Genomic DNA, 25,447 nt, shown 5'->3' with positions numbered 1-25,447 from the left:
ACACAGATTTGATTCTTTTCAGTACACATAAAATATAGTAAATAAGAGGTAAATGTCATATGTACTGTCAAAACTCCAAGGATCAAAATGAAATGTCCATCATAGGAACTAGGCATATCTTTACAGTAAGTGACCAGGATCTTCGAAATGCACATTAAAACCTGTAAAGTTTACATTAGTCTGGATCACACTAAGCAATTGTGTGAAAAAGAGTATTTTAACAAAGCTGGAAAGAAATACAAATTATTTGTTAAATTTGGACAAATTCAAGATAATTTTTGTCAGTATAAACTTCCTTAATATATCTAGGCAGAATTCAGCCAATATTGGTTCTACTTTCTTTTTTCAATACACTTATCTTAAATAATACTTTTTTTTTCTCTTACCCAAATAACTGGATGGATTCTGATAATAAGATTTTCATTTATACATTTTCTCCTGCTTGGAAATTGATTCCTGCTTTTCAGTTGCGGACCAACAATAATATAAGTCATAATAATATTTAGTAAATACTAAAGGCATATGGTAGTAGGCAAATCTTTCCAACTTGCTTGCAGTACTTGAGCAACTAGCTTTCTATGCTTCATCAATTGCAGAAATATCTGACATCTTTGCCAACAGTTTGTCAACATTCTTGTAATTGCCACTACTGCTGAGTACTTTCACAGGAATTAGATGTTTGATGATCTAAGATTTATTTTACATTCTCTGTTTGTTTTGCAATATAGTTATATATATATAACTATATATATATACGCTGTGTTATACAGAAGATACTGAATACCTTCATGGTCTGTATAGGATTCATGGTCTGTATAGGATGTGCTCTAACAAGAGATTTCATTTGACAGTTGAGCTGTGAGCTCTTGACAAATGCACAGGACCAGCACAAAGGCAGCAACTCACATTGAAAAATATTGGTATGGTTTTGGTGGCCGCCTTTTATATTCTGCAGTCCAATTCTGCAGTTCCAACAGAATGGAAACCCAAGGGTTTTTTCTTTCCTGAAAAGTGCTATGCTTATCAAGCATAACAGGATGAACAGGATGGGAAAATTCTGTAGCCTCTCTGCAAAAGCACGTGAAGTGCTATAGGATGCAATGGTGGAATGCAAACCAAAGAGTAGTCCAAAGAGAGTCTTAACATCCTGTGGCAGGCCTTAAGGACAGTTAAGTGACCATCCCTAAGTTTTTCATTAAAGAATAAGTAAATGAAATATATTATGTATAAGAAATATATAATGGTAATTAATGCATATGAAATATATAATATATAAAAAATACAGTATGGGAAGCAAGAAGATATGAGAATATGATGATATTGTTTTGTAATCTTCCATCTCTTTCCTTAAATATTTCATCACCTAAATAATAATGATTTTTTTACAAAACTTTTCTAAACACCAGCAGACCATTCAGTAATTGCACAAAGCAAAGCAATTAACATATTAGGACACTTAAAACTAGAAAGTTCTTTCACAACAAGGGTGCTGACTATGATATGCAAATGCCATGAACAAATCATTTGAAATGAATGTGAAATGCTTCATTTGTGATATAAATTTTACTGGATAAGCAGAACCACAGTTCGTAATATCTCATTTACACAGCTATGGCACAGTCCTACATATATATTCAATAATGCATAGCAGCTTCTGTGGAGTTGGTGAACACAGAATAAAAAACGGGTCCTAAAATGAATAATACTTCATGATTCTTGCATATGTATGCTAGTAATGTTGAGTCAAGGTGAAGTCAGCTGACAAGGAAAATGGAGAGACGAGGTCCTTTAGTAAAACATTCAATTTGTTTGGTGAAATTTTAATCCTTCCACTTGCAAATTTAAGCACAATAGCATGTTACATCATCTACAAGACGTGTGACAAACTGCAATTACAGTAACAGAAAAGATCTGTCCGACCCACCTTGTAGAACACTAGACAACTGTTAGAAACCTTCTCCCTCCAACAGCAAATACACTACCGTACTTAAAAACAAGTGACATCACAAAGTTCTTGTAGAAATATATGGAAAAGTTGTATTACTCATAACAGTTAAAATTAAGAAACTACATACATCATATTTTCATCTAAAAGGTATGAAATTATAGATCAGATGGTAGATAGATGGTTACATGGGGTATCAGCTGTGATACATGATGGTTACATGGGGTATCAGCTGTGATACATTGACCAGGACCTCAGAATAAGCATATACTTCTTCATATGTTTCAGAAGAGAGCAGAGGTGGCCAAATGCACAGCCAGCTTTGGGAGAAAAACAAAGGCAGTATCATGTCCTTGAGCAACCTGGTAACTTGAATGGAACTGTGTTTCCAAGTAGCTGTACCTCCTGTACCCTTACTCCAAAGGCACAATCTAGCACTAAACATGTGCACACTGCGGCTTTGAGAATGTCAGCAGTATTGAACTTCATACATGAACATGTGAAGTAAAATGTATGTATTAAGTAAAACATATCATAGTAAGACAACAACATTAGAAAATAAAGATATTGTTCCAAAGTTGGTAGTACGTACTGCTAGGCAATGGGACTTTAAGAAGTAAAGCAGGCTCAAGTCACAAATCTCAAAATTAGAAATCTTCTGGTTAAAGCCATTCAAGATAAAGACTAAAATATGTACTTATTTTTAGACCAGAGCAGAAAATCTAAGGACTGATCTATCGGTGAAAACTGTGCGCTGCTCAAAATATCTTGAAAGCAAATAGTAATTATCTTCTGCAGGTATAGAACATTGTTTTATTGAGACATCATGAGGACAGTGTGCACTGCCAGAAAGTGGAGATTTTGCTTCTATATAGTATGAGTATATGCCAGTAGAATTATAGAAGCATAGAATATCCCGAGTTGGAAGGGACCCATAAGGATCATCGAGTACAACTCCTAGCACCACACAGGTCTACCCGCTAGGAGCATGACAGCAAACCACAAGGCCCAACTGGTAGAAACAGAATGTAAATGTCTGTGAACATGCCCGTGTAACGGTTGTCTGAATCCTTCCATTCATCCTGACCATACTCCTCAGAAAACAACTACTTTTCAGCTCTGTCTGTGCCCATCATCTTCTTCCAATCGTCACTCAAATAAAGCCAACTCCTGTTTCTGTAGGAGTTCACAAACTTTTAAACACAATCATTATTACATATTCATTTATTCAGTAAAGAGTTAACAGTGAGTAGGGCCACACAGCATTTGTGTTTCTGTTCCTCTCATGACTGAAGGGTAGGGCACCTTCTGCTGACTCCATTTTCTTTCCAACAAACACAAAATAGTTAGCAGGTCAGAATTTATTTTCTCACCTAGATAAAAAGATTCTAGGATACCACCAAAGATATACATGCTGATAAAAAAGCTCCTCCAGCTTAATTTTATTAAATGATTCTGTGAAGCATGAATGGGATTTAGGTAGTCAAAGAGTACTGTTTTGATACTGCAAAGCAGCAAAATGGCACCTTGATGGAGGTAGGAAAGCTCCCAGTTTCTTGTCAAAGCAACCAGCATTCCAAATTGCACTGTAAATAGAACTGAAAAATGTATGATAGAACTGAAAAATATATGACATTTGAAACATACCTGATTTGGGCTAGTTACCTTGGTGCTAGGTATTGATTGAGCAACATAGCCTCAATGCACTTTGTAGCCAGACAGGTACAGAATCAAAGCTCTTGGATTTCAGCTTTTAACTGCCAGTTCTATTTTTTTTTTTTTTTTCCCACTACCTCTACATGCTATATAATACTGGCAAGCAATTGACAGAATATTTAGAATTTAAAATTTAGAATATTCTAATGTCACTACTACTTAATATACACCACTGTAATTTTCTGACTACTTGACACTAACAAGAATACCTCAAGAAATAGATTAAGCTTCAACTAATATATTTTCAATCTTAATTTAGTTTCTTTAATACATAAAACATCCCTACTGTCCCTTGAATACAGTGATTAATAGATATATTATGCTCAAGCTATACAGAGTATATAGAGATTATTACATAATTATATAAATATTTATTTCTATGTATATGCACGCATAAAAATAATCTGTTTGCATAAAACATTACAGCTTTTAACACAATATATTGAACACTGAATCCACTGCTAGGAAGACTCCTTGTGTATGCATTATGTTACAAATGAACATGTTTAGTTTAAGCCAGAGCTGCCATATATCAGAACTACAGCCTGGGTATCTTTCATATAGGAGTACCACTGAGCTGACCTGCAGAGAAATACACTTTGCCAGCACTTCCACAGCATGTCTGCACTTACCACTACTCAAATATAGGAGGGAAGGAAAGAGTTATCTGTATTATATTTACTTGTTAACTTTGTCAAATGTGGCTTAACTTTATTTTACTTCAGCTATAATGTTCAATATATTATTGACTGTAATTGCAGTCATTCCATATTCCCAGAAAGGCAGTTTAAGTAACGGTACTGGTAGCAGAACATTCTCCCTGACAAAGTCTAGCCTAGACTACTATATGAGTTTTAAAGCATGAGTACTTTTGACTTAATAAATATATGTCTTTGCAGAGGCCACAGACAAACAGGCAGTTATCTTGCTTTTTCAATACCACCAGGAATATTGAGTTGAGTGTCTTATATTTAAAACAGAGCTTTTCAAAGTACCTTAGACAGAGACAAAATATATGGGACATACAGGACAGTACATATAGCAATAGCACCCAGAGGGAAAATAATTATATATACTTCCTACTTAAATGCCTGGACAGATCTATAGCATGCACTAAAGGTAACTTCTGTCTGTAATATACCTGTTATCATTATTCAAAAGCCTTTAAGATTTCTGAAGCTCATGTTAGTGCAATTTTTACTTCTCCTCCGAAGTACACCCATTTATCTGTTTAAAGATCCTGCCACCCCTATGAGTTGCACTTCCCCAACTTGCAAGTCATTTCTCATGTTTTCCTGAACAGAGTTCTGTACCAAGTGAAGGTGGCTATTAGTAGATCACAAAATGTCACCTCATAAGTAATTGCTGAGGTTCCAAACAACTTCTACTGTTACAAGGTGCAGATACAACATTTTTCTGTGTCTTCACATGAGATAGAGGTATTATTTAGATACCTTCTTTATATCTGAAGGAGGACTCATGCACTCAGAAAGCTCATTCATTTTTCCCTAAGTACACTAGCTGGTCTAACAGATGATCTCATCTATTCTCATAGGCCTTATGTTACTCATCTTAAGTATAAGGGTGATGTATTACAATATCAAAGACTAACTTAGATCAAACTGCACCATGGGGTGGGGGGGTGGGGGGGGGGGGGGAAGAAAAAATTACAGCAATACAAAAAGATTTAAGCAGCATTTCATTTTCACGTTTTCATTTAAGAAAACAAGTTGCTGGGCCAAAATCTACATAGCTCTTGAGAAATTAAAACACAAGTCAAAGGACTAAAGATAAAATTCTCTTGAGTTTGTGATTCCCAGTACAAGTACCACACACAGATACACAGACCATCTTCACCTGTTTTTTCTTACATGCCAAGCGCCAAAACAGCATTAGTGGAGCCCTGCCCAGAGGTTTCCAAGACCATTACTGTTGCACCTAAGTCTGATGCTTTCTTTGCTGCAAAAGAAAACCATACCTGCTTCAAAATTCTGAGTCTAACTAAATTCATATGTTATGTATATGTTATAAGGATTCCCTCATTCAGGAAAAGACTCCATATCAGGAAATTGGGTCCAGAAAGTCAGTTTCAAGATTTCCCAAATCTTGAAATAACATCTAAACTCTTTGGAGTACAAATAGTAAGTCGAGTGTCCAGAATTGCTCATTGTGCCCACTAGCATCTGGATTTTAAAATAATCATAAAATAAAATTTAAAAAAAAATCACCTCTTTAATTTGGCTTTCACCCAATTAAAAATGATTAAATTCTAATAAAAGGTTTTAAAGAAACATGTATCTGGAGTTCATCCAATATTAATGACATTACTGAAAAATGTTCATTGAAACCTATCTTCATCAGATATGTTTATGTGTGTTCCACATGCCACAGAGATTTTAAGGAAAGACTTTACAAATCCTGCCTTCCCCAGGTCTCAAGGCCTTTCCTTAAAACTGCACACCAAAAAATTTACCATGCTGAAAGGGCATTAAATTGTGCTAGTCCACTGGCCATGTGTTCTGAAAAAACCTCCACAGCAGTCATGACCATTGCATGGAGGTCATACGCATTGATGTCTAAGTTGCAAGAAACAACTGAAAATTGCATAATTGCAGTTTTCAAAAGGACAAGCAGACTTTCCAGTAACAGTTGTTTTTCTAGTCTTATGCTATTAAGGCAAAGAATCTTCTGTTGTCTCGTCTCTAGAAAGAAAGTACAAGGAAATCTCAAAGGAAAGCGCATGCATTTTCTTTTGTTTATTGAAGTTCAGTGGCAAGATAGCCAAGTTCCTTTCAAATAAATCTACTCAGATCTGGTGAAGTAGTGAGCATGAACCACACCTATTCTCTGAAGGTAATGGAGACCACAGCTGCTCCTTTCAGAACAAGAATCAGGCTTTGTCATGCTACACAGATGCAATCTTCTTTTTGTCTTTCTGTACGCAACATTTCCATTTTACAACATAAAATCATGTTTCCAAAAATTCTGATCATATCCTGTGCCCTTGGAGATTTGAGAAAAGAATTGTACCTTTTCCCACTTTTCCCCAGAAGACTTCATGACATATGCCGTAACTTACTCCTTGCTATAAATCACAAAGTCTTTAAGAATAACCTATGAGATCTAAAATTCCCTCCTTTCCTCCTGCCTAAAAAAAAAAAAAAAAATAGAATAGCCACCAAAAGTTGTCTAATGTTCCAGTAGACTTGGTTTATATCCAGGCTGGTTTGTTTAGTAATAATAACAGAAAATCACAATGAATTAAGACATCATCACCTCGGCACTAGGTACTCTCTTTGCCTTATAAATAAAAATGCAAAACTCCAAATATGATTCAGATTTCTGGGGCTAATTTATTTTTCAGAAGTACAAAAATTAAAGTAGTCAGGAAAAAGTAATAGTCTTCCCATAGCAAAGTTTGAAAATCATCTGCCTCTGCCTTCCTGAGTCCCCAGGCACGTGGTTGTCAGTGTTTCAAAGCTGCCATGTTCTCATCCTTTCTTCCCTGATAGTATTTGGAATATTTTACAAATCTGAAATTTTTGTATGTGTATGCAGAACTGTCTGCATAATCTAGATTAAATGAAATTAAATTATTGGAGGATGAAAACTATCATTTGACACTGTTCTACCATGAGGAGAACAAGGTTTTCCTGCTTTTATCTCCCCTTGGGATTAAAAATAAAAGTCAACATCATACCTATTTCCTAAATTCAACCTCCATACATTTCAAAATGAGAACTAGAAATATGCTTCCTCCTCCTTCCATAATAGCAATCTTTAACTAATATCACTGCACAATAACTACAGCTGCAAGCAATATTTTACAGCTGTAATTTCTTTTCATAAACACTGAGCTATACAGCAAATTAAAAACATCTCTATGTGAGTATAGTTGTGTAATAAAGTGGCTAGAGAAGGCCTTGTTAGTTGGTTTCTATTCTAAGTTTTACCACTGAAAACTTTATTTATATCGTTTTTTCATCATATAAATTTTCATTGTCTACATAAATATTAGGAAAATATGGGAAAAATATTTCCACCCAGCTGTACTAAGATATGGTAATGCTAAAAAAAAAAATTTTTAAAAAAATTGAACAAAAAAATATATGTATCTTAGTTTCTGAGTTGTTTCAGTTCTGGTTATTTCAGCTTCAGTCTTAGCAATACTACAAGTAATGCTCATTTTCTAAGATTTCATTTACTGTCACCTTTACCATGTGGTACGTGATTTGTAAATTTCTCCACTCTTCCACATCAAATAAGGCTTCAGAAATGTATTGCTCAAACAAACTGAATGGCCTCAATACAGAAAATTTATCCAGATTTGTCTAAAAAGATTTAAATGCATGGTTTCCGTCTGTTAGGACACTGGCCCACATTTCAAACTAGTGGAGAAGGACAGAGAGAGAGAGAGAGAAGGTATTTTTACTTTTCTACTGAACCTGTTCTGTGAATTCTTGAATATTCAGTTGGTCCAGAGAGAGCAAAAGGAAGCATGGCTTTTCAGCCATGAAGAGTAACCTAGTCCAGGTGTTCAGCATAAGAGGTATATTGTAACTTCAACAACAATATTCTCACTTATATTCTTTCCTTGTCCTTCTATCTACACAGTACAGGTCTCAATTACTACATACATAATCCTCCTTTCACTTGTATTAATTCTTTCCACATCACCTGCCTTTTTTTTTCTAAACAGTACCAGTGCATCAAATGAGAAAGCAGAATACTTAAATTGGTAGAAGTTAATCTCTCTTTAGATAAGAGCAAGTCTCCTTCGGAAGACATATCAGAGTGTACCTCATACTCCTACTCTGAAATGTTGTATGAAAGTAACCATATTAACATTTAATAGAAAGATTATCGCCCTGATCAAACTACAATCATAACGTTAGCTGGTGTAGATACTTCCCCCAACACTTCATGTCTCACTGGCTTGAGTTTCTGTGAGTTTTCTTTTTTTTTTCTTTTTTTTTTCTTTTTTTCTCCTGGTTATGCTACTGAAATGCGTTATTGAGCTAACAAAGACATAAAATGTTAAGATAGCATAAGAGAGAGCATCATTCCTCTCCAAACTTTCTTGATCCTTTAAAAAATTTGACCGTCTTGTAAGTAAGATAGGGGACTACTGTGTAACTCTCTATATTTTAGAGCTGAAAGGCACCAAAGCTCTCTCGTAGTTTAATACTGAAATGTTGGTTTTGGAACTCGCACTGTAGGCCTCTGATGGAAGACTGCCCAGGCAAAATAAATAAATAAATAAACAAACAAATGGATGGGAAGGGACCAGACCTTGACATTTTTATTCACAAATTCTATTCAGCACTCAGAGAGACAGCAAAATAAATTATTTTATTTGTGCATACCAAATTTTGCTGTTGGAGTTTAATTTTACAGACAATGTAATTTGTTGTACATTATTTCAACAAAATGAGAAAAAAGAAATGCTTATTTTGAGGAGGTCAAATCACAGTAATTTCATCACCATCGTGGAAAGTTTTACTTCCATTGAAGAAACATGAAAATGGTTTGTTACCCTGAAGACGATGCTTTGAATAAAAGTACTACTACACTTAAATGTAGCATAAAATGATATTATTTAACTCATTTGAACTAAACAGTCATGGAGGTTGCAATTGCTTATCATTTAGAAGCAAAATTGAAATAATGTTCCTACTTTTCTAATAGGAAACAGTTAATCACATATTACAGCACAAATATGGATAACAAAAAGCATCCATTTATAACAGAGGTTGATTTTGGACCCAGGCTTGTTTTATCTGGCATATCAGCAATACTACAGGAAACCATGCTCAGATTAGAATGCATAATGTTGAAAGATTCACAACATTATCAGATTTCCCATGCTGCATGCTGTTGCTCTGGGTAGCATCTTGAGACTTGTAACAAAATCCAGATGCAAATCTAGGACATTATTTTTTAACCTTTATTTAAATGTATAACTTCCTGCTTATGTTGTTCAAATACCAAGTTTGCAGTAGTTTATTAGCAAAAACAAAAAGATGTATTTTGATCTGATTTAGAAGGTCACTAAGCTTCTACATCCTTCATATATTACTTGTCCTTCTAGGGTCTGACTCTGCAAAAACAAATCGTTCAGCTAATAACAATAACTAGATGTTTTTCAAAAATCCCATACTGAGCACATAAGCATTTGTAAAATAAAACACTGGAAGTGTAGTGGGTTAAATAAAGGACAGTATCTCTAACAATGTACAAAGCATTTACTACATCCAGCTTCACCCTCCTCTCCACACCGAGGATCACCTTGATACAAATAACACATTTTAAAAACACATACTTGTCATGTTTATGTTTTCTAAATCAACTGATACATACAGGGGGGGCTACTCACTCACATTCACAAAGATTGAAATAACAATATCTTTGAAATACACACATCTCTACAGAGTATTTCCAATTAACTGAAAATACATTGATGAATTAATCCATTAATTGATCTAAATACCTGTGTAAAAAATGTATAGTTTCATAGTGAGTATGATTCAAGCAGATCAATCACATTTCAAAGAGAACAAACAACGCTGTATCACACATTTCAAATAATTTAATGTAACAATAGATCATCCAGAGAGCACTTATCTTCAGAAATATTGCTATTTTTTAAAAGCATTTTGTGGAGAAGAGTACCCCTTCCTTTGGAAAAAAAGTAAAGACCATCCCTTTTTCTGAGGAAGAAGGAAGTCGGCTCACAATCCAACAACACAGCTGCAAGACACAGCACTGCTGTTGCTGGGCCTATTGAAATCCCCTTGAATCTTTTTTCTCAGGCTGAAGACTGAACGACGAGCAAACTATTCCAAGGTGTGTGCACCGTATCTTTTCTCTTCAGTAGGCTGCCAGACCCACAAATAAGTTAGTATCACAGAATCATCTAGGTTGGAAGAGACCTCCAAGATCACCGAGTCCAACCTCTGACCTAACACTAACAAGTCCTCCACTAAACCATATCACTAAGCTCAACATCTAAACGTCTCTTAAAGACCTCCAGGGATGGTGACTCAACCACTTCCCTGGGCAGCCCATTCCAATGCCTAACAACCCTTTCAGTAAAGAAGTTTTTCCTAATATCCAACCTAAACCTCCCCTGGAGCAACTTTAGCCCATTCCCCCTCGTCCTGTCACCAGGCACGTGGGAGAATAGACCAACCCCCACCTTGCTACAGCCTCCTTTAAGGTACCTGTAGAGTGTGATAAGGTCACCCCAAGCCTCCTCTTCTCCAGGCTGAACAAGCCCAGCTCCCTCAGCCGCTCCTCGTAAGCCTTGTTCTCCAGACCCCTCACCAGCTTCGTTGCCCTTCTCTGGACTCTCTCAAGCACCTCCATGTCCTTCCTGTAGCGAGGGGCCCAAAACTGAACACAGTACTTGAGGTACGGCCTCACCAGAGCCGCGTACAGGGGGACAATCACTTCCCTGGCCCTGCTGGCCACACCGCTTCTTATGCAAGCCAGGATGCTGTTGGCCTTCTTGGCCACCTGAGCACTCTGCTGGCTCATATTCAGCCGACTATCAACCAGTACTCCCAGGTCCTTCTCTGCCAGGCAGCTTTCCAACCACTCATCTCCCAGCCTGTAGTGCTGCTTGGGATTGTTGCGCCCCAGGTGCAGGACCCGGCACTTGGCCTTGTTGAACTTCATAGAGTTGGCCTCAGCCCATCGGTCCAGCCTATCCAGATCTTCCTGCAGAGCCTTCCTACCCTCGAGCAGATCGACACATGCACCTAACTTGGTGTCATCTGCAAACTTACTGAGGGTGCATTCGATCCCCTCATCCAGATCATCGATAAAGATATTAAAGAGAGCTGGCCCCAGCACTGAGACCTGGGGGACTCCACTAGTGACCGGCCTCCAACTGGATTTGACTCTATTCACCACAACTCTTTGGGCTCGGCTACCCAGTCAGTTTCTAACCCAATGTAGCATACGCCAGTCCAAGCCAAGAGCAGCCAGTTTCTCCAGGAGAATGTTGTGGGAAACGGTGTCAAAAGCCTTACTGAAGTCAAGGTAGACCACATCCACAGCCTTTCCCTCATCCACTAAGTGTGTCACTTTGTCATGGAAGGAGATCAGGTTCGTCAAGCAGGACCTGCCTTTCATAAACCCATGCTGACTGGGCCAGATCGCCTGCTTGCCCTGCAAGTGCTGCATGATGACACTCAAGATCATCTGCTCCATGAGCTTCCCTGGCACTGAGGTCAAACTAACAGGCCTATAGTTTCCCGGGTCAACCTTCCAGCCCTTCTTGTAGATGGGCATCACGTTTGCTAGCCGCCAGTCGACTGGGACCTCCCCCGATAGCCAGGACTGCTGATAAATGATGGAAAGCGGCTTGGCCAGCTCTTCTGCCAGTTCTCGCAGTACCCTCGGGTGGATCCCATCCGGCCCCATCTACTTGCGTACATCTAAGTGCTGTAGCAGGCCACCAACCATTTCCTCGTGGATTGTGAGGGCCACATCCTGCTCCCCATCCCCTTCCACCAGCTCAGAGTACTGGGTATGTGAGCATAAGTATTGAACCTACTAGATTTAATAACATTAATAGAATTACAAAATTAATTATGTATTCCATTATAGACCCATTATATCAGAAGCATGATGCACTTACCTAAATATTAGAGCACAAGTTTCATCTATGAATTTGGAAAGCAAGCTTACCTTCCAAGTACACATCTACTCTAGACAGATATTTCTGGTAATGAAAGCTGTGCAGAGACATTCCACAGAGAAAGGGGATGCAAGAGTAACAACAATACTGGAACACAATAGGCTTCTTGTAAGGTGGGAAACACCCTCCCCATCTCTAATCAGGAATGCTGTTTTAAGTAGTATTTCAAAGAACAAAGTATGGCAGAATCACTAAAATCTCCCTACCTGTTTCTGCTTAGAGTCCATCAGTCTATTTTGCCACAACTACGCCATGTCTAGCAGCCAATCTGTCTGCTTTAAACTACCTGGTCTGTAGCTCAGATATATCCATAGTCTAACATTACTAAATTACTGATTATCTCAAAACTGTTCCCAAAGTCTGAAATTCCTAGAAAATTACTTCAGTTGGAATTTTAATGCAGCTTAGTCATATACAGTAATTCTAAACATTATGTATGTTGTATTATGTATGTTGGCAGAGGAACACATATTGTGATGAAACCAAAATCCTCCACTGTATGGTACAGCACACTGGGTACAAAAATTGAGATAAGAAAATAGAGAAAAAATTGAGTAAGATAAAACATCCACTAACAACAACCAGTTAAAAACTTCAGAATTTGTTTTAGAATAAAAGCTGCAAAGATTCAAGAAGAAAAAAATGTGTGTTTGCTTAAAAAAGAAGTAGATTCTTCAAAACAAATACATTCATTTTCTGTCATGCTAATTATATTCCCTAGTGGAAACTAACACTGAGAACCATCATATTTTAAAATCTGTTTACTCTTACACATTAAATCCAGCTTAAAATCAAAAATAAGTTGCCACACAATAAGCTTTGTTAATAAAAATGGAACAAAATACTCCTAAAAAAAAAAGAAAAAAACAACAACAAAAAAAACTTTGAGCTTTGAGCTTATTTCTTAAGACACTTTATTAAATAAAGGCTGAATCCATTACTGAAGTTTTATTGCACTGGTAAAAATTACAACAAATATACATAAAGAATTAAATGCCTGTTTGAAACTACCATTGGTCAAGTGCTTCATAAAACACACATATACTCAAAAGCAGATGTGTAGGAGTAATGAACGTTCATGAAACACAAGAGTGGGATTCTGGAAATACCATCTGATGACATGCTATTCATTGCTTTGATTCTCACAGATTCAGAAGAGCTGTTTCTTCTACCCAGCAGATACAATGAAAAGATTTCAGCTTGGACACGGAAACATTTAATTCCTAACAAAGATCACTATGGATCTGTGTGTGTCCTTTTAAAGAGCCTCCCATCTCATGCCATTTTGAAAATAAGTTTATCCTAAAATCTAATTGTCTTTGTTCACTGTTTAGGTACACTATGAAGTCAAGGGAGCTGACACAAAGATAGAAACAAAGTCTCATTTAAACAGGAAAGAACACTTCTTAATCACTTTCCCTTGGGACTCAGTCACTAGTTTTCAACTACAGCTAATGCTTCAGCTTAGCTATTCATTCTGACAGCTCTGGGACCCTCTGGGTCCTCTTGTTCTTCCAGTCATAATAGAAATAAATGGCTTACGCACACATATGTTCAGCAGAACATTAAGACAGAACAAAATGTTGTGTACTGGCTTGTATACTCCTTTCATAAAGACCAGGAATTAAATTCTTGCCTCGAGGAAGGCAGTAAGAATTTTGCTGTAACTTCAAACAAACCTAACTTTCTCACTAAGCTGAGTACACATCACATGGTATCAGGTATTTTTACTCAGATATTTCAACTAACAGCCATAAATGAAAGCCAGGTAGTGAATGAGGGAAAATTATTTCCTTGGACTCTCTGTGGTTTTGGTTTAGCATGGAATAAATAAATTGTGTCACTTCTAGAAAACAATTGTCCAGGCTTTATCATACTGTAGACAGATACTACATTTTTACACTAAATCTAGAAATGATTTAAAGGTCTGTTTTGTAGAATATAATGACTTCTTAACATGAAATTTAATAATTACTCAAATTTGTGAAGCAGATTGAGCAATTTCAACTTATTCTAGATGTCTTAATGGTGACTCATTTGGGAACTTTTTTTTTTTTTTACAGAGGTACTTGTGTCAATTAATGGATTAACTCATCAGTGTATTTTTAATTAATTGGAAATATTTTCATACCATGTTGCAAAAATCTACTCTAATTCCTAGAAATAGCTCTACTTTGTGGGACAAGAAGAGTCTAGAACAGTGCCCTACACACTCCACATTCAAAGGCATGCACCTGAGCAGTATAAATGCTCAAGACACATTCGACATTGGGGGTATGTCAAGTAATCGTAGGCATATGCTACTCAGGCCATTTAGCTTCTTTTGCACACAGCTGATGACCTGAGGAACAGTTACTGGGAAGAAAACTGCCTGTTTTCTTAACAGCAATATATAAACACAAATACAGACTGGTAATAACTGATGGAGAGGGGTAATAGGTACTGTTCACATTATGCGTGTCACAGTAGCAGTTGTCTTTACTTTGCATTTACCAGTAAGCTAAGGCAACAACTGATGTCAAAGCCATTTCAGCCTTACTTTTCCTAACCTACTGAAAGTGTTTGTGCAGTAGAATTTTCTGTGCTGTGATTTTTCACATTTCCAGACAAAAGTCTTATGAAAATATTTAAAACTAAAATGAAGGGAAAGTGAGACAAATGAGAATTTCTTGCATGAAAAAATGAGCCACTGGTTTGTTTCACAGATGCACAGAACTGAGGTAGGAGATAAAAAGCAGTCTCTACATTGGAGCTTCATCACCTTTGAAGAAGACTGCCTACAAGTTATCCCATCTTACACGGAGATGAAGAGATTCTCCTGGAAAGTGATGGTATATAAATGATCTTCTGTAGAACTGGAATTCCTGAGTACTCATAGCAGCTAACAGTTACATAAAGCAGAATATTTATTAATTACTGGATCTTTAATAGCTGAGCCATAAGAAACTGGCTGCATCCTCTTTACCTGCATATTGCATCTTCTTATGTTAACTGAAGGGAACAGGTTCTGCAGACCACTACTAGTATTATAACGAGTTACTGAACAGCTTCCATTATCACCATTGTTCATCTCTATCAGTTCAATTTAATATTAATTCCATCCCATCCAGGCATATACCTCATCAAAATCTTTAAAAAGCTGTCCTTCAGTCTTAGAACCAGAGAATATCCCAAGTTGGAAGGGACCCATAAGGACCATCGAGTCCAACTCCTGGCTCCACACAGGTCTACCCAAAAATTCAGACCATGTGACTAAGTGCACAGTCCAAACACTTCTTAAACTGTGACAGGCTTGGTGCCATGACTATATCTCTGGGAAGCCTGTTCCAGGGCACGACAAACCACTCAGTGAAGAACCTCTTCCTGACATCCAGCCTGAACCTCCCCTGTTGCAGCTTGACACCATTCCCACGGGTCCTAACACCATTCCCACAGGTCTTCTACCTATGTCAGCAATATGCTAACTTTAGTCTAAACTACAAATAAAAAAACATAAAAGTTACCATAATAGGTTTGAACAAGGTCCATCTAGCCTAGGATCCTCTCCGTTGCTAGCATTCACTGCCCAAGGAAAAGCAGAAGAGATATACACAGCAATAATTCCCTGCCATTTATGCAGGCTGTCTTCAAGAAGTCAGGGTCAGTGTATGCTTAAGTTGCCACTTCATCAGAAGCATCTTAATTTTCATGTTTTGGGAAACAGCACAAGCTGAGCCAACTGGTTGGAAAACAACTTTGCAGGTCCCGGTGGCTAATAAATGGAGCAAGAGTCAGCAATGCACCCTCATAGCAACGAAGACCAGCATCATTCTTGCCAGCATTGTGAGGAGCGGTACCAGCAGGCTGAGGCAGGCTCTGCTCAGCACTGGTGAGAGCACCTCTTGAGTACTGTGTCCAAGTGCACGAATGCTGAGTACGAGGTAGGGACATTTTGGAGCCAGTCCAGCAAAGGGTCCTAAAGAAGATTATTGGCTTGGAGCATTTGTCCTACAAGTTGAGACTGAGAAAGCTGGAACTGCTTAGCCTTGATAAGTGTCTCACTGATTCTAATCAACATTATATTTGTGTCAGTATTTTTCCCTCATAACCTTCTTACCCTCCAGATCATAAGGAGAGAAAAACTCAACAGGGTCTGGGAGCAGAATGAAAGGAAAGGAGCAGGAACATCTCAGCCCATGCAGGGCCTGTTTTCGTTCCACTGTCCCCTCACCTTTCTCAGCAAGCACCACTGTACAGCATTACCTCAGCTTCCTGGACATGTCCAGCAAGCACTGGGTAGTTTCAAGGTGTTCTGCTACACACCCATCTCTAATTCCTTTTCCATTTTTGATCCTTTAATACACACTCACTTTCCCCCAATTCCATTAATTGTTCCCCCATTTCACTTGATTTCTCTACAACTTAAAATATTCTCAGGGATATTCTCTAATGCTTTTTTGAAAGCCCAAGTATACATACTATAATGACAGCATAGCGCTTATTAGTATGTCTAACACAAATCCTTTGAACACTTACCCATGTAATATACAATTTCTTCCTTAAAAAAACAGTTTGACTCTCTCCATCACAACATATTTATCCATGTATTCACTAATTCTATTCTTTCTTGTGTCTATGAATGTCTTCAGTTCTAATATTATAGCTACAAGATCACCATTTGAGACCTTTTTAAGTATTAGAACCATATTTGCCAGCTTCCATTTTCCCACTAAGGAGGCTGATTTCAAAAATAGGTTGAAATATAACGTCCTTACTCTATCAGCACTTTCACACCAAGTTCTTTACATCTTTTCATATATGCCAAATTCCCCTAGAGCTACTGAACTGATATCACTCATCAGCCTTAACCAAGCTGACTCTATACCTAAGCTGACTCCACAACCACATTCATGTGAACAACAAATCCTATACTCCTATATATATATATAGTTTACACCTCAGTAAATCAGCATTCCTGTCCTGTATCTGCATAGATCAAAAACCTTTTGGCATTAATAATCTGTGTCCTCTATAAAGCTAATCACAATCAGAAGTTACATTACATCTTTCATCAGCTTGCTCGTCACCACTATTTTATTCCTGAACTACTTTCTACATGTGGTCCAGCACCATATCAACTTCTGAATATACGGTGCTTCTATTTTAATCCTAAAGAACCTGGAATACAATGAGAAGGCTTAATACCAGCAAAGTTTAATTTCTGAAGCAGAAAGCCTGGTCTGTTAGCAGTCATCTCACGGAATATCTAGCTATTTTTATTTTAATTCTTACAGACAGACATAAATAGTCTTCTCTCTCCAAACTTTTCCCCTTAAAAAGATCCTCATTCTGTTTCTCAAGCAATGTTTTTAAGATGAGCACTTATATATCAGCTGCATATATATCAGCAAGATATGTGTTCAAATTAAAAGCCAGAAATGACTCTTGAAAGAAAAGGCCACCCTCTCTTCTAAAATAGATTTGGTATAGGTAACGAAAAGCATAGAAACACTGTGAAAAGAACTATACATGCAGTTTTACCATCTATCAAAAATAACATACTAAATCAAGCACTGATCTCTCTCTTAGTGGCATACCTCTAATTTTGCTGTTTAGAGTTATATTACCAGACTTAATCAAGATGAAGGACAACAGGTGGAGATAAAACCAGTGAAACAGTTGCATAAGAACTTGTCACCACCTCTGAACCCCTGAAGCTTTAAACAGATATGTTAGGAAAAACAGGTATTTTAAATAGAAGCAAATTATTGTACAAATAGCCACAGATGTGTTAGTAACATGAAGAACCACTACATTAGAACACAGCTGCGTCCATTGATACCTTTAGATATTATCATCTAAGAAGGACAACAGGAAGAGAAACAACAAAAGAAACAACACTGACCAAAGGATAAGGCTATCTTCCATGAACAGACAAATGACTCTATAACAACTTCAGTTCCACCTTTTTCTTCTGAGATAGCATCCAATTTCCTTAGGAAGTGACTCAAGCTCTTGACTGTTATTATTATTATTGCTTTTTCATCACTTTTCTATGCAACAAAAATTTTCACCAATTAAACTATGAGCTTCAAAGTCACTATTAAATAACTCCTACCAATGCAGCAAGCAGGCTCAGTACATTTTCTCCTCTAGTTAACTATAAGCTACAAAGCCAGTACAAGTGTTTAACTTTTAATTTTGCTGGCAAATGACCACCTTATTCTCCACGTCAAAGCTGCAGCTGGGGGAGGAAACTGCAGCTGCATGCATAATCAATGATTATAGGGTATGCATATAAAAGCTTCCCACCTACTCTGAATTTAGAAAATATTTGCCATATTTACTATATAACCATACCAAAACTGACAGGGAGGGAGAAGCTGATCCAACTTACACAGCCCCTAAGCCCACATAACACACAGCCTTAGTAAAATGCAATTCATTTAGAAGGCTGTGCCCAGCTGTAGAAAGATGCTATGCTCAAAAGCAGAATTCAGTGTGCATATCGAAAAAATACATTTGTAATTAAATGAATGTGTGTGTGCACACGTTTGTGTTTTTTTTCTTTACATGGTAAAGAAAACCTTTTTGTGTGAGGACTCATTCTTCTTTGAAAAGGAATGATTAATAGAAATCTTTGTCTAATTATACCAATGTCAAGAGGCAATGAGCAACATATTCTGTTTTATGCCATGGACTGTATATGGGAATTATTTTATTCACTATTGGTGTATTTTTGACATGCTGCAATCATTTTTTTGTTGCCACTACAAAAAACGTATGCATAATTCATACAACTAAATCAGATGTGCAAATGAATCACACTCAAATCACCAGCTCTGAGATTTGCACAAATACACATTCTGGTGTTTTCCAATATCAAATTCAAAAGTCGTGTATGTTTTATTTGTGTTACTTCACATTCTTTACCAAGAATGGATTTCTTCTTATTTTGTAGAGCTCTCTGGCTTTCAGAGGAATCCAGATTACTTGTATTCCCTAATACTGTAGCCAGGTTTAGAAAATGCACAAAACAGTTATCACTGCAACCTCAGTATTTTATTATATGTATTTAGAAGCACAGTGATATGAATAAATAATCATTCATTTCTTCTCCCAGCCTAAAAGTTATTCAACAAATTGTATAGTAGTGAAGAATACACTCCAGGTAAGTTAAAGTATGATTCATTTCCCTATAATAGAAATTATCCAAGTACTTCTGTGCAACAGGATGGCAGACCATTGAGCAGATGGCTTGAAGAGAAGAATGCAGTGCTGTGTTCAGCATCTTCCAGCAAAACCTAAAGACAGCCCAAGTGAAAGCGCCATCTAAAATTCTTACTCAGGGTTCATCTGAGGACCTGGTGTATCTGTAGAAAAGCAAATAAATCCTAAATCACCTCTCACTCTCACCAGAAATGTGCAGAAAAGCAGTGATTTTGATTTCTTTTTCTTGCACCTCTCAGTTTAACTACCAGCCCCCAGCTTTGCTTCCTTTTCCCATAGCAGTGGGAAAAATACAATATGGTTAGAACTATTCTCTTAACTCTCCTGATGAAGAATTCTTCTTTTTCTTTCTAACTGACCTCAAACACTGCCCCCACTCATTGAGATAAGCGAAGAATTACAAGATATACCCATTTGCCATAAAAACTGATATAGCTATAAAAATATTTTTAAAAAATCATACTTTGTTCACTATTTGGTAATTTTCTTTTTTATTACACCTTAAATCCAAGAATTATGAAAGAAGTAGAAGCACATGTCGGTTGGGACAGAACAAGGCGTTGCAATGGTATTTGGATAATCCACTCTGCGCGAATGTTCATCATTCTTCCTGAGGTTTCACAAGAGTTCCCTGGCATAATACTGCTACAGCTGCTTTAGAGTCTAATGTTATTACAAGGTCTGATTCAAATATAATGTCTGCTAGAGGAATCTGGCAGGGAGCACGGCCTTAGGAAAACCCTTGTGATGCTACGGAGACCAAATAGAGACTAACAAAGACCAAACTGCCGAAAAAATTAGGGGCAGTAACAACTGTTTTGTTTTGTTTCTTTTTTCAACAATCCTGAGAGATTTTAGTTATTCCTCAGGACAAAAATCACAATAATTCAAGTTACTTTTTTCTGTAAATCCTGACATTTTTCTAATAAAAATAAATCCTAAAAATAAAAAAAAAAGAAGAAAGGTCTAATCTCTACCCATGGTACACAAGTCAATGGTCCAAACATCATTGCCGTTTTCTTCATTCTGTCTCTCACCTATACTTTTGGATTAAGGACAATATTAAAACTGCAGTGAAGGAGGAACCAGGAACTGGCCATCAACCACAGTAGCTGGTACAATACAAAATAACATGTAGTCATCAGCAGGAGCCCACTCATGAACTAGTTTTACTGGCAGGCATCAAGGAAATCCCTTTCCTATTTCAAAGACATGGATGGATTCAGTATAAAGTTCAGCAAATATTTTAGTCTGTAGTTTACATCTGTAAGCAAGATGTTGCCCATATTATTGTTAGTGTGGGACATAAGAACTCAGATATTGTAGACAGCTCTCATTCAGAAAGAAAAAATATCCAATAACTAGGGGCTTACTGTCTAAGAAGAAAGTGGGGAAAGAAAAGGAGATAATCAGTTTCACATTTGTATGTATTTGCATCCTATTACCGTTCCTGACCTACAAATATAATGAGTCTAGACTTCAGGAAAGACAGACAAACCAAAAGAAAAAAAAAATCGCTACACCAGGGATTTCATTGCGGCCTCTTACTCCAAATTACAATAATCTCCAAAAACTGTCAGTCCAAGTAGCTGGATAAGAAAGTAGAACATACGTGGGTGAATTTCTTCCTCCAGCTTGAATTAATTAAAAATGATTGTTCGCTGTATTATTTTAAAGGGGGTTTTTGGAACAGGTTAAAGAACCACCATTCTGACCTTTGTACTTCAAGCCTAGTAAGAAAGATGCCTGCAAAAAAAAAAGTTGTAAGAGCAAAAATGAAGAATAAGGATTTTTAACATAAAGTACATATTATGGTTTTGTTTGTTGCCTGGAGAAATTCACAGATTCTTGTAGAAGACCTACCTCTGCCAGTTTGCCTGTGATTATTTCAGGTTAAAGCATGTTAACAAAACACACACACACAAATTTACGTTTCTAGTCAGAATGGACAATTCTACCTGTTTCCAATACCTTAGTTGGAATTTTTATTACTGCATTTTCCTTTCTCACATTCTAAATCTAAACCCCATATTAATATACTCTGCTTTCACTTTCTCAACTGGTTATTAAATTGTAAGGAAACAGTATGGAAAACAATTTCAAAGTAAAAAGTTACAAATAATCACAACGTATTTTTAGGGCAGCAGTGCACCGAGATTTTGGGCCAGTTAAGTCTTATTGACAAGGTGGCAGTCAGTACTCCTAGTGGAGTTTCTAGAACCAACCAAGATCTGTCTGGTATACACACATTAATAAATAAATAAATAAATAAACAAAATCTAATATCCAGATCACCAAAAGTTTACATGAAAAATATTTAGTAGCATATACATATAATGTACTATATTGGGTATACATATAATGTACTATATTACTATTTTGAACTACACCCTGAAAACTCATTTATAAAATCTACACCTACAAGCAGACTTAAAAATGCTGACCAATCAGCCACGATTCATTGCTTGGCACCAGTGATATTCTGCTAACATAGTGTTGATGTTCACCCCTTCCCGTTCAAGGGAGAAATTTCACATCTTACATTCAGATTTTTGAGATGTGAAAGAACACCTGCACGTCATGCGCTATCTCCATTGCTCTCAGCAGCTGAGACCACAGATCAAGTTACGGTGCAGTGTATGGGTTATTTAGCCCCGTCCCTACCAATCTCACCTTTCACAGATACATAGTTTCAGTTCTCTCCCATGATAGCTCTTTTAATAAAAGGATGGATTCTTCAAGATCCAAAGCAGACTTGGTACTCCTTTTTAAACTATTACTATTTTGTTTCTCTCACATTCCGTGGGAAAGAGGATGAACCAAGGTTTAAGTTTTAAAAGGAACATTATATAGTGCTTCAATAAGTTTGCTGTAACTATAAGTTACGCATACCTTTAAGAAACACTGTGACGGAATGCACATGCCCTCCTGGTTCTGATACTGCTATTTTATGAGAAATTCTACATGACTACTTAGTGTTCATACAAAAGAAGAACGACTAACATCTGTTGCTGAAACAAAAAAAAAACTTAAAATTAACTCCAGGTTTCTGACCACAATAAATCTCCTACCAACTTTAAAAAAAAAATAATTAAAAAAAAAAAGAATTACAGATCGTTCTCATGTTTGAGGTGCAAAATGTTCTCGTTCTGTTCTAAAAAACAACATGGGAATTCATTGTGATGTCTCAAACACTGTTTTTCAAAGCATTGCAGCTCTGTTACGTAATTTTCTCCACAGATATCTGAGTGGTGCTAATAATTGTAGAGTAACACCATCCAGTGTTACGGATATTACCAAGTAACTATAAACTGGAAAAACAAAAGCTGTAAGCCTAAAGGTATAAACCAAGGGTCTAGTAACACTCTTGTACATGTAACATCTCCCCCAGGACTCAGTGAGGACACATTTTTTGAACTTTCTGCATTACAAAGGAGTTCAGTATGTCTTTGTCTGGGCAGGACAGTGATATCTACATAGTGCTAGCACCTCCTAGCAGCTCTAACAGATCTTAGAAAGAAATTTACAAGACAGTAAATGTTTTAAAAAATTGACAGGCCAGCACTTGAATTCAACTGTGAGATTTAAAAAGTCCCATCATCGCAGTAACATTGCAATAAAAGTCCCAGAGCTCCTCACTGGATTACCAGAACTCAGTTATAACACCAGTGGTGCAGCAGATGAAAGCTCAAGACACCCACTTCTCACTTAAAAGGAAAATAATGATCATACTCCTTCACTGCAGGGGTTAAAACAACAAAAACAAAACCAACCAACAAACAAACAAAAAGAGTTGCATTAGAAAAGCATTTTCTCCAAAAGTGTGTGTGTGTGTGAGAGAGAGAGAGAGAGAGAGACAGAGAGAATATTAAAAGAAATGCCAAATCAGTATTTTTCTGTCTGAAAAAACGAATTAGCCAGAAGGGGAAAAAAAAATATGAAAAATGCATGAGTTACTATATCTTAAATGCTTTACTTTTAAAATTTCAGTCTTCAGTGTTTGCCAATAATTCATCATCCAACCAACCACAGCCTAAATCTGGGAGGGATTTTATCCCTGGGTTGCTCTAGCATCTACAGAGATACTTGATTAAATGTCATTTATCCTGACGAAGTAAAATTAGTATTAAGCAGTCAGCAGCTTGAGACACTTTTTTTTCTCTTAAATGACACTCCATCATATTTCCAAAGTAGACAAGTAGAGTATACCCTAAACTGACCAAAAATTCATAATCCAATGCGTTCAGCTTACAGCATGGCATCAAGGGCAACTAGAAAATAGCCGCTATTCCAGTGACCTTAATCAGTTTTATTTTAACACACCCATGGTATCTCCTTACTGAATTCTATTTAGCAGGGCTAAAAATGTAAAGGGCACCAAATGCAGGCAGTAGAAGGGATACTGCAAGCTGAAGAGCGTTTTTAAGAGTTTCCTATGAAAACTGGTAAATTCGACGACATTCACTTCTCCCGTACCTCTACACCTTTTTTGATCATTCACAGACCAATAACTAAAAAAGCAAGCAAAAAAATAAAGAAAGAAAGAAAACTTAGCGTCAACACACCTAACCACTGTGCAACGGGCGATGTTTGTATGTGTAAGAGGCTGACTGCTAACGCAGGATAGAACGGACCCAGCTCCCACTCCACTCGTGGTTAGCTTTTAACACCTCCTGACACGCTCTGTGAGCGCACCAAATCGCCGCCGGACCTAAAGGCAGCCCGAGCAGCCCGCAGGTGTTTCACTCAGCACCTTCCCTGAGGCGGGCACAAGGCGGGGAGGGCTGGGCACAGGGCGGCACCGCCGTGCCCGAGCGGCGCTGGGGGGGCGCCCCGGGCGGCTCGGCGCCCCTCGCGCACCTGCCGCCCCGCCGCGGCCGTGAGGTGGCGGGGCCGAGCCCGCGGAGGGCTGCCCCCTCCTGCCCCGCCACCAGCAGCCCTCGGGCCCGCGCCTCAGGAGCCCTGCGGGCTGGGGGCTGCTCGCCACACGCCGCGCCCGCCTCACGACCCGCGGCCGGGGCTCGCGCTCTCTCTCGCCTCACTCCCCGCTCCCCTGTACCTCTTTGCGGCGGCGGTGGCGGCGGCTGGCCTCGGCTGCCGAGCGCAGCGAGGAGCAGCAGCGGCAGCAGCAAACTTTGCCGTGCCATCGCTCCCGAGCAGTCCAGATGCTGCCGCCTCGTCCCGCCGCGGGACAGCGAGCCGAGCGAGCCGCCGCCGCCCGGCAGAGGCAGGGACCCCCGCTGCCCCGGGCCGGGAGCAGGACACACCCCTGCTCCCCCCACCCCGCCCCGCCGCTCTCCGCCCCGCCGCGACGGGACGCGGCTCCGCGGCGGCCCCTTGCCCCCTCCCTCGGCAGTAGCTCTCGGCTCTGCGCGCCCCGGAGGCTCCGCGGCCCCGCCACGGCCTTCGCCCAGAGCCGTGCCTCGGGGGACGCTGAGGAGCTGAGCGCGCGCGGAGCCGTTAAACCGCCGTTAACGGCCGCTCCCGGTGCCGCCCGCAGCCCCGGCGCCCACCCTCCTGTCACGGCTCTGAGGGGGCGTGAAAAGACGCTCATCAGTCCCGTGTCCCCAGTCCACTTTCTGAAAAACAGAACGTTTAGCAAGTTACTTAAAAGATAGGAAAATGCCTGTACGGTGAAAATAATATATATATTTTTTTTTAAATTGGAAAACTAGAACTGCAACTCAGCCAAATGCATTTCCCCAGCTGTGTCTCGAAGTGTTATGGCAGTTGTGTCTTGAAGTAATATTGTCATTGCTATGCGCGTGACAGAAAATTAAATCCATAGTGATGCGTAAAGGAAAAATTAATGTTGCGTTAAAATGCTGATTAAAATCTATTCCATAGTTTTCTGAATAGAAAAAAAATGC

The 25,447-nt window shown here is 38.4% G+C and overlaps 1 protein-coding gene across 4 annotated transcripts in view; it reads right to left on the bottom strand.

Moving 5' to 3' along the window:
- Positions 1-24,855, bottom strand: part of LAMA2 (laminin subunit alpha 2) — a 379,619-nt gene extending 354,764 nt beyond the window's left edge. For 3 of the 4 annotated variants that reach the window (XM_083831897.1, XM_083831896.1, XM_083831899.1), the window contains exon 1: positions 24,637-24,850. In XM_083831897.1, the coding sequence (XP_083688023.1) occupies positions 24,637-24,724 (88 nt within the window). In that variant the 5' untranslated portion in view covers positions 24,725-24,850. Of the gene's footprint in view, positions 1-24,636 lie in introns of all 4 variants that reach the window. The other variant, XM_083831898.1, reaches the window with a different exon arrangement.
- Positions 24,856-25,447: the final 592 nt, after the last annotated feature.

The sequence above is a fragment of the Anser anser genome, assembly GCF_964211835.1.
Source record: "Anser anser genome assembly, chromosome: 3".
Classification (NCBI taxonomy): Eukaryota; Metazoa; Chordata; class Aves; order Anseriformes; family Anatidae; genus Anser; species Anser anser.
Note: the sequence above shows the minus strand (reverse complement) of the source record. Positions and strands in the feature narration are given on the sequence as shown.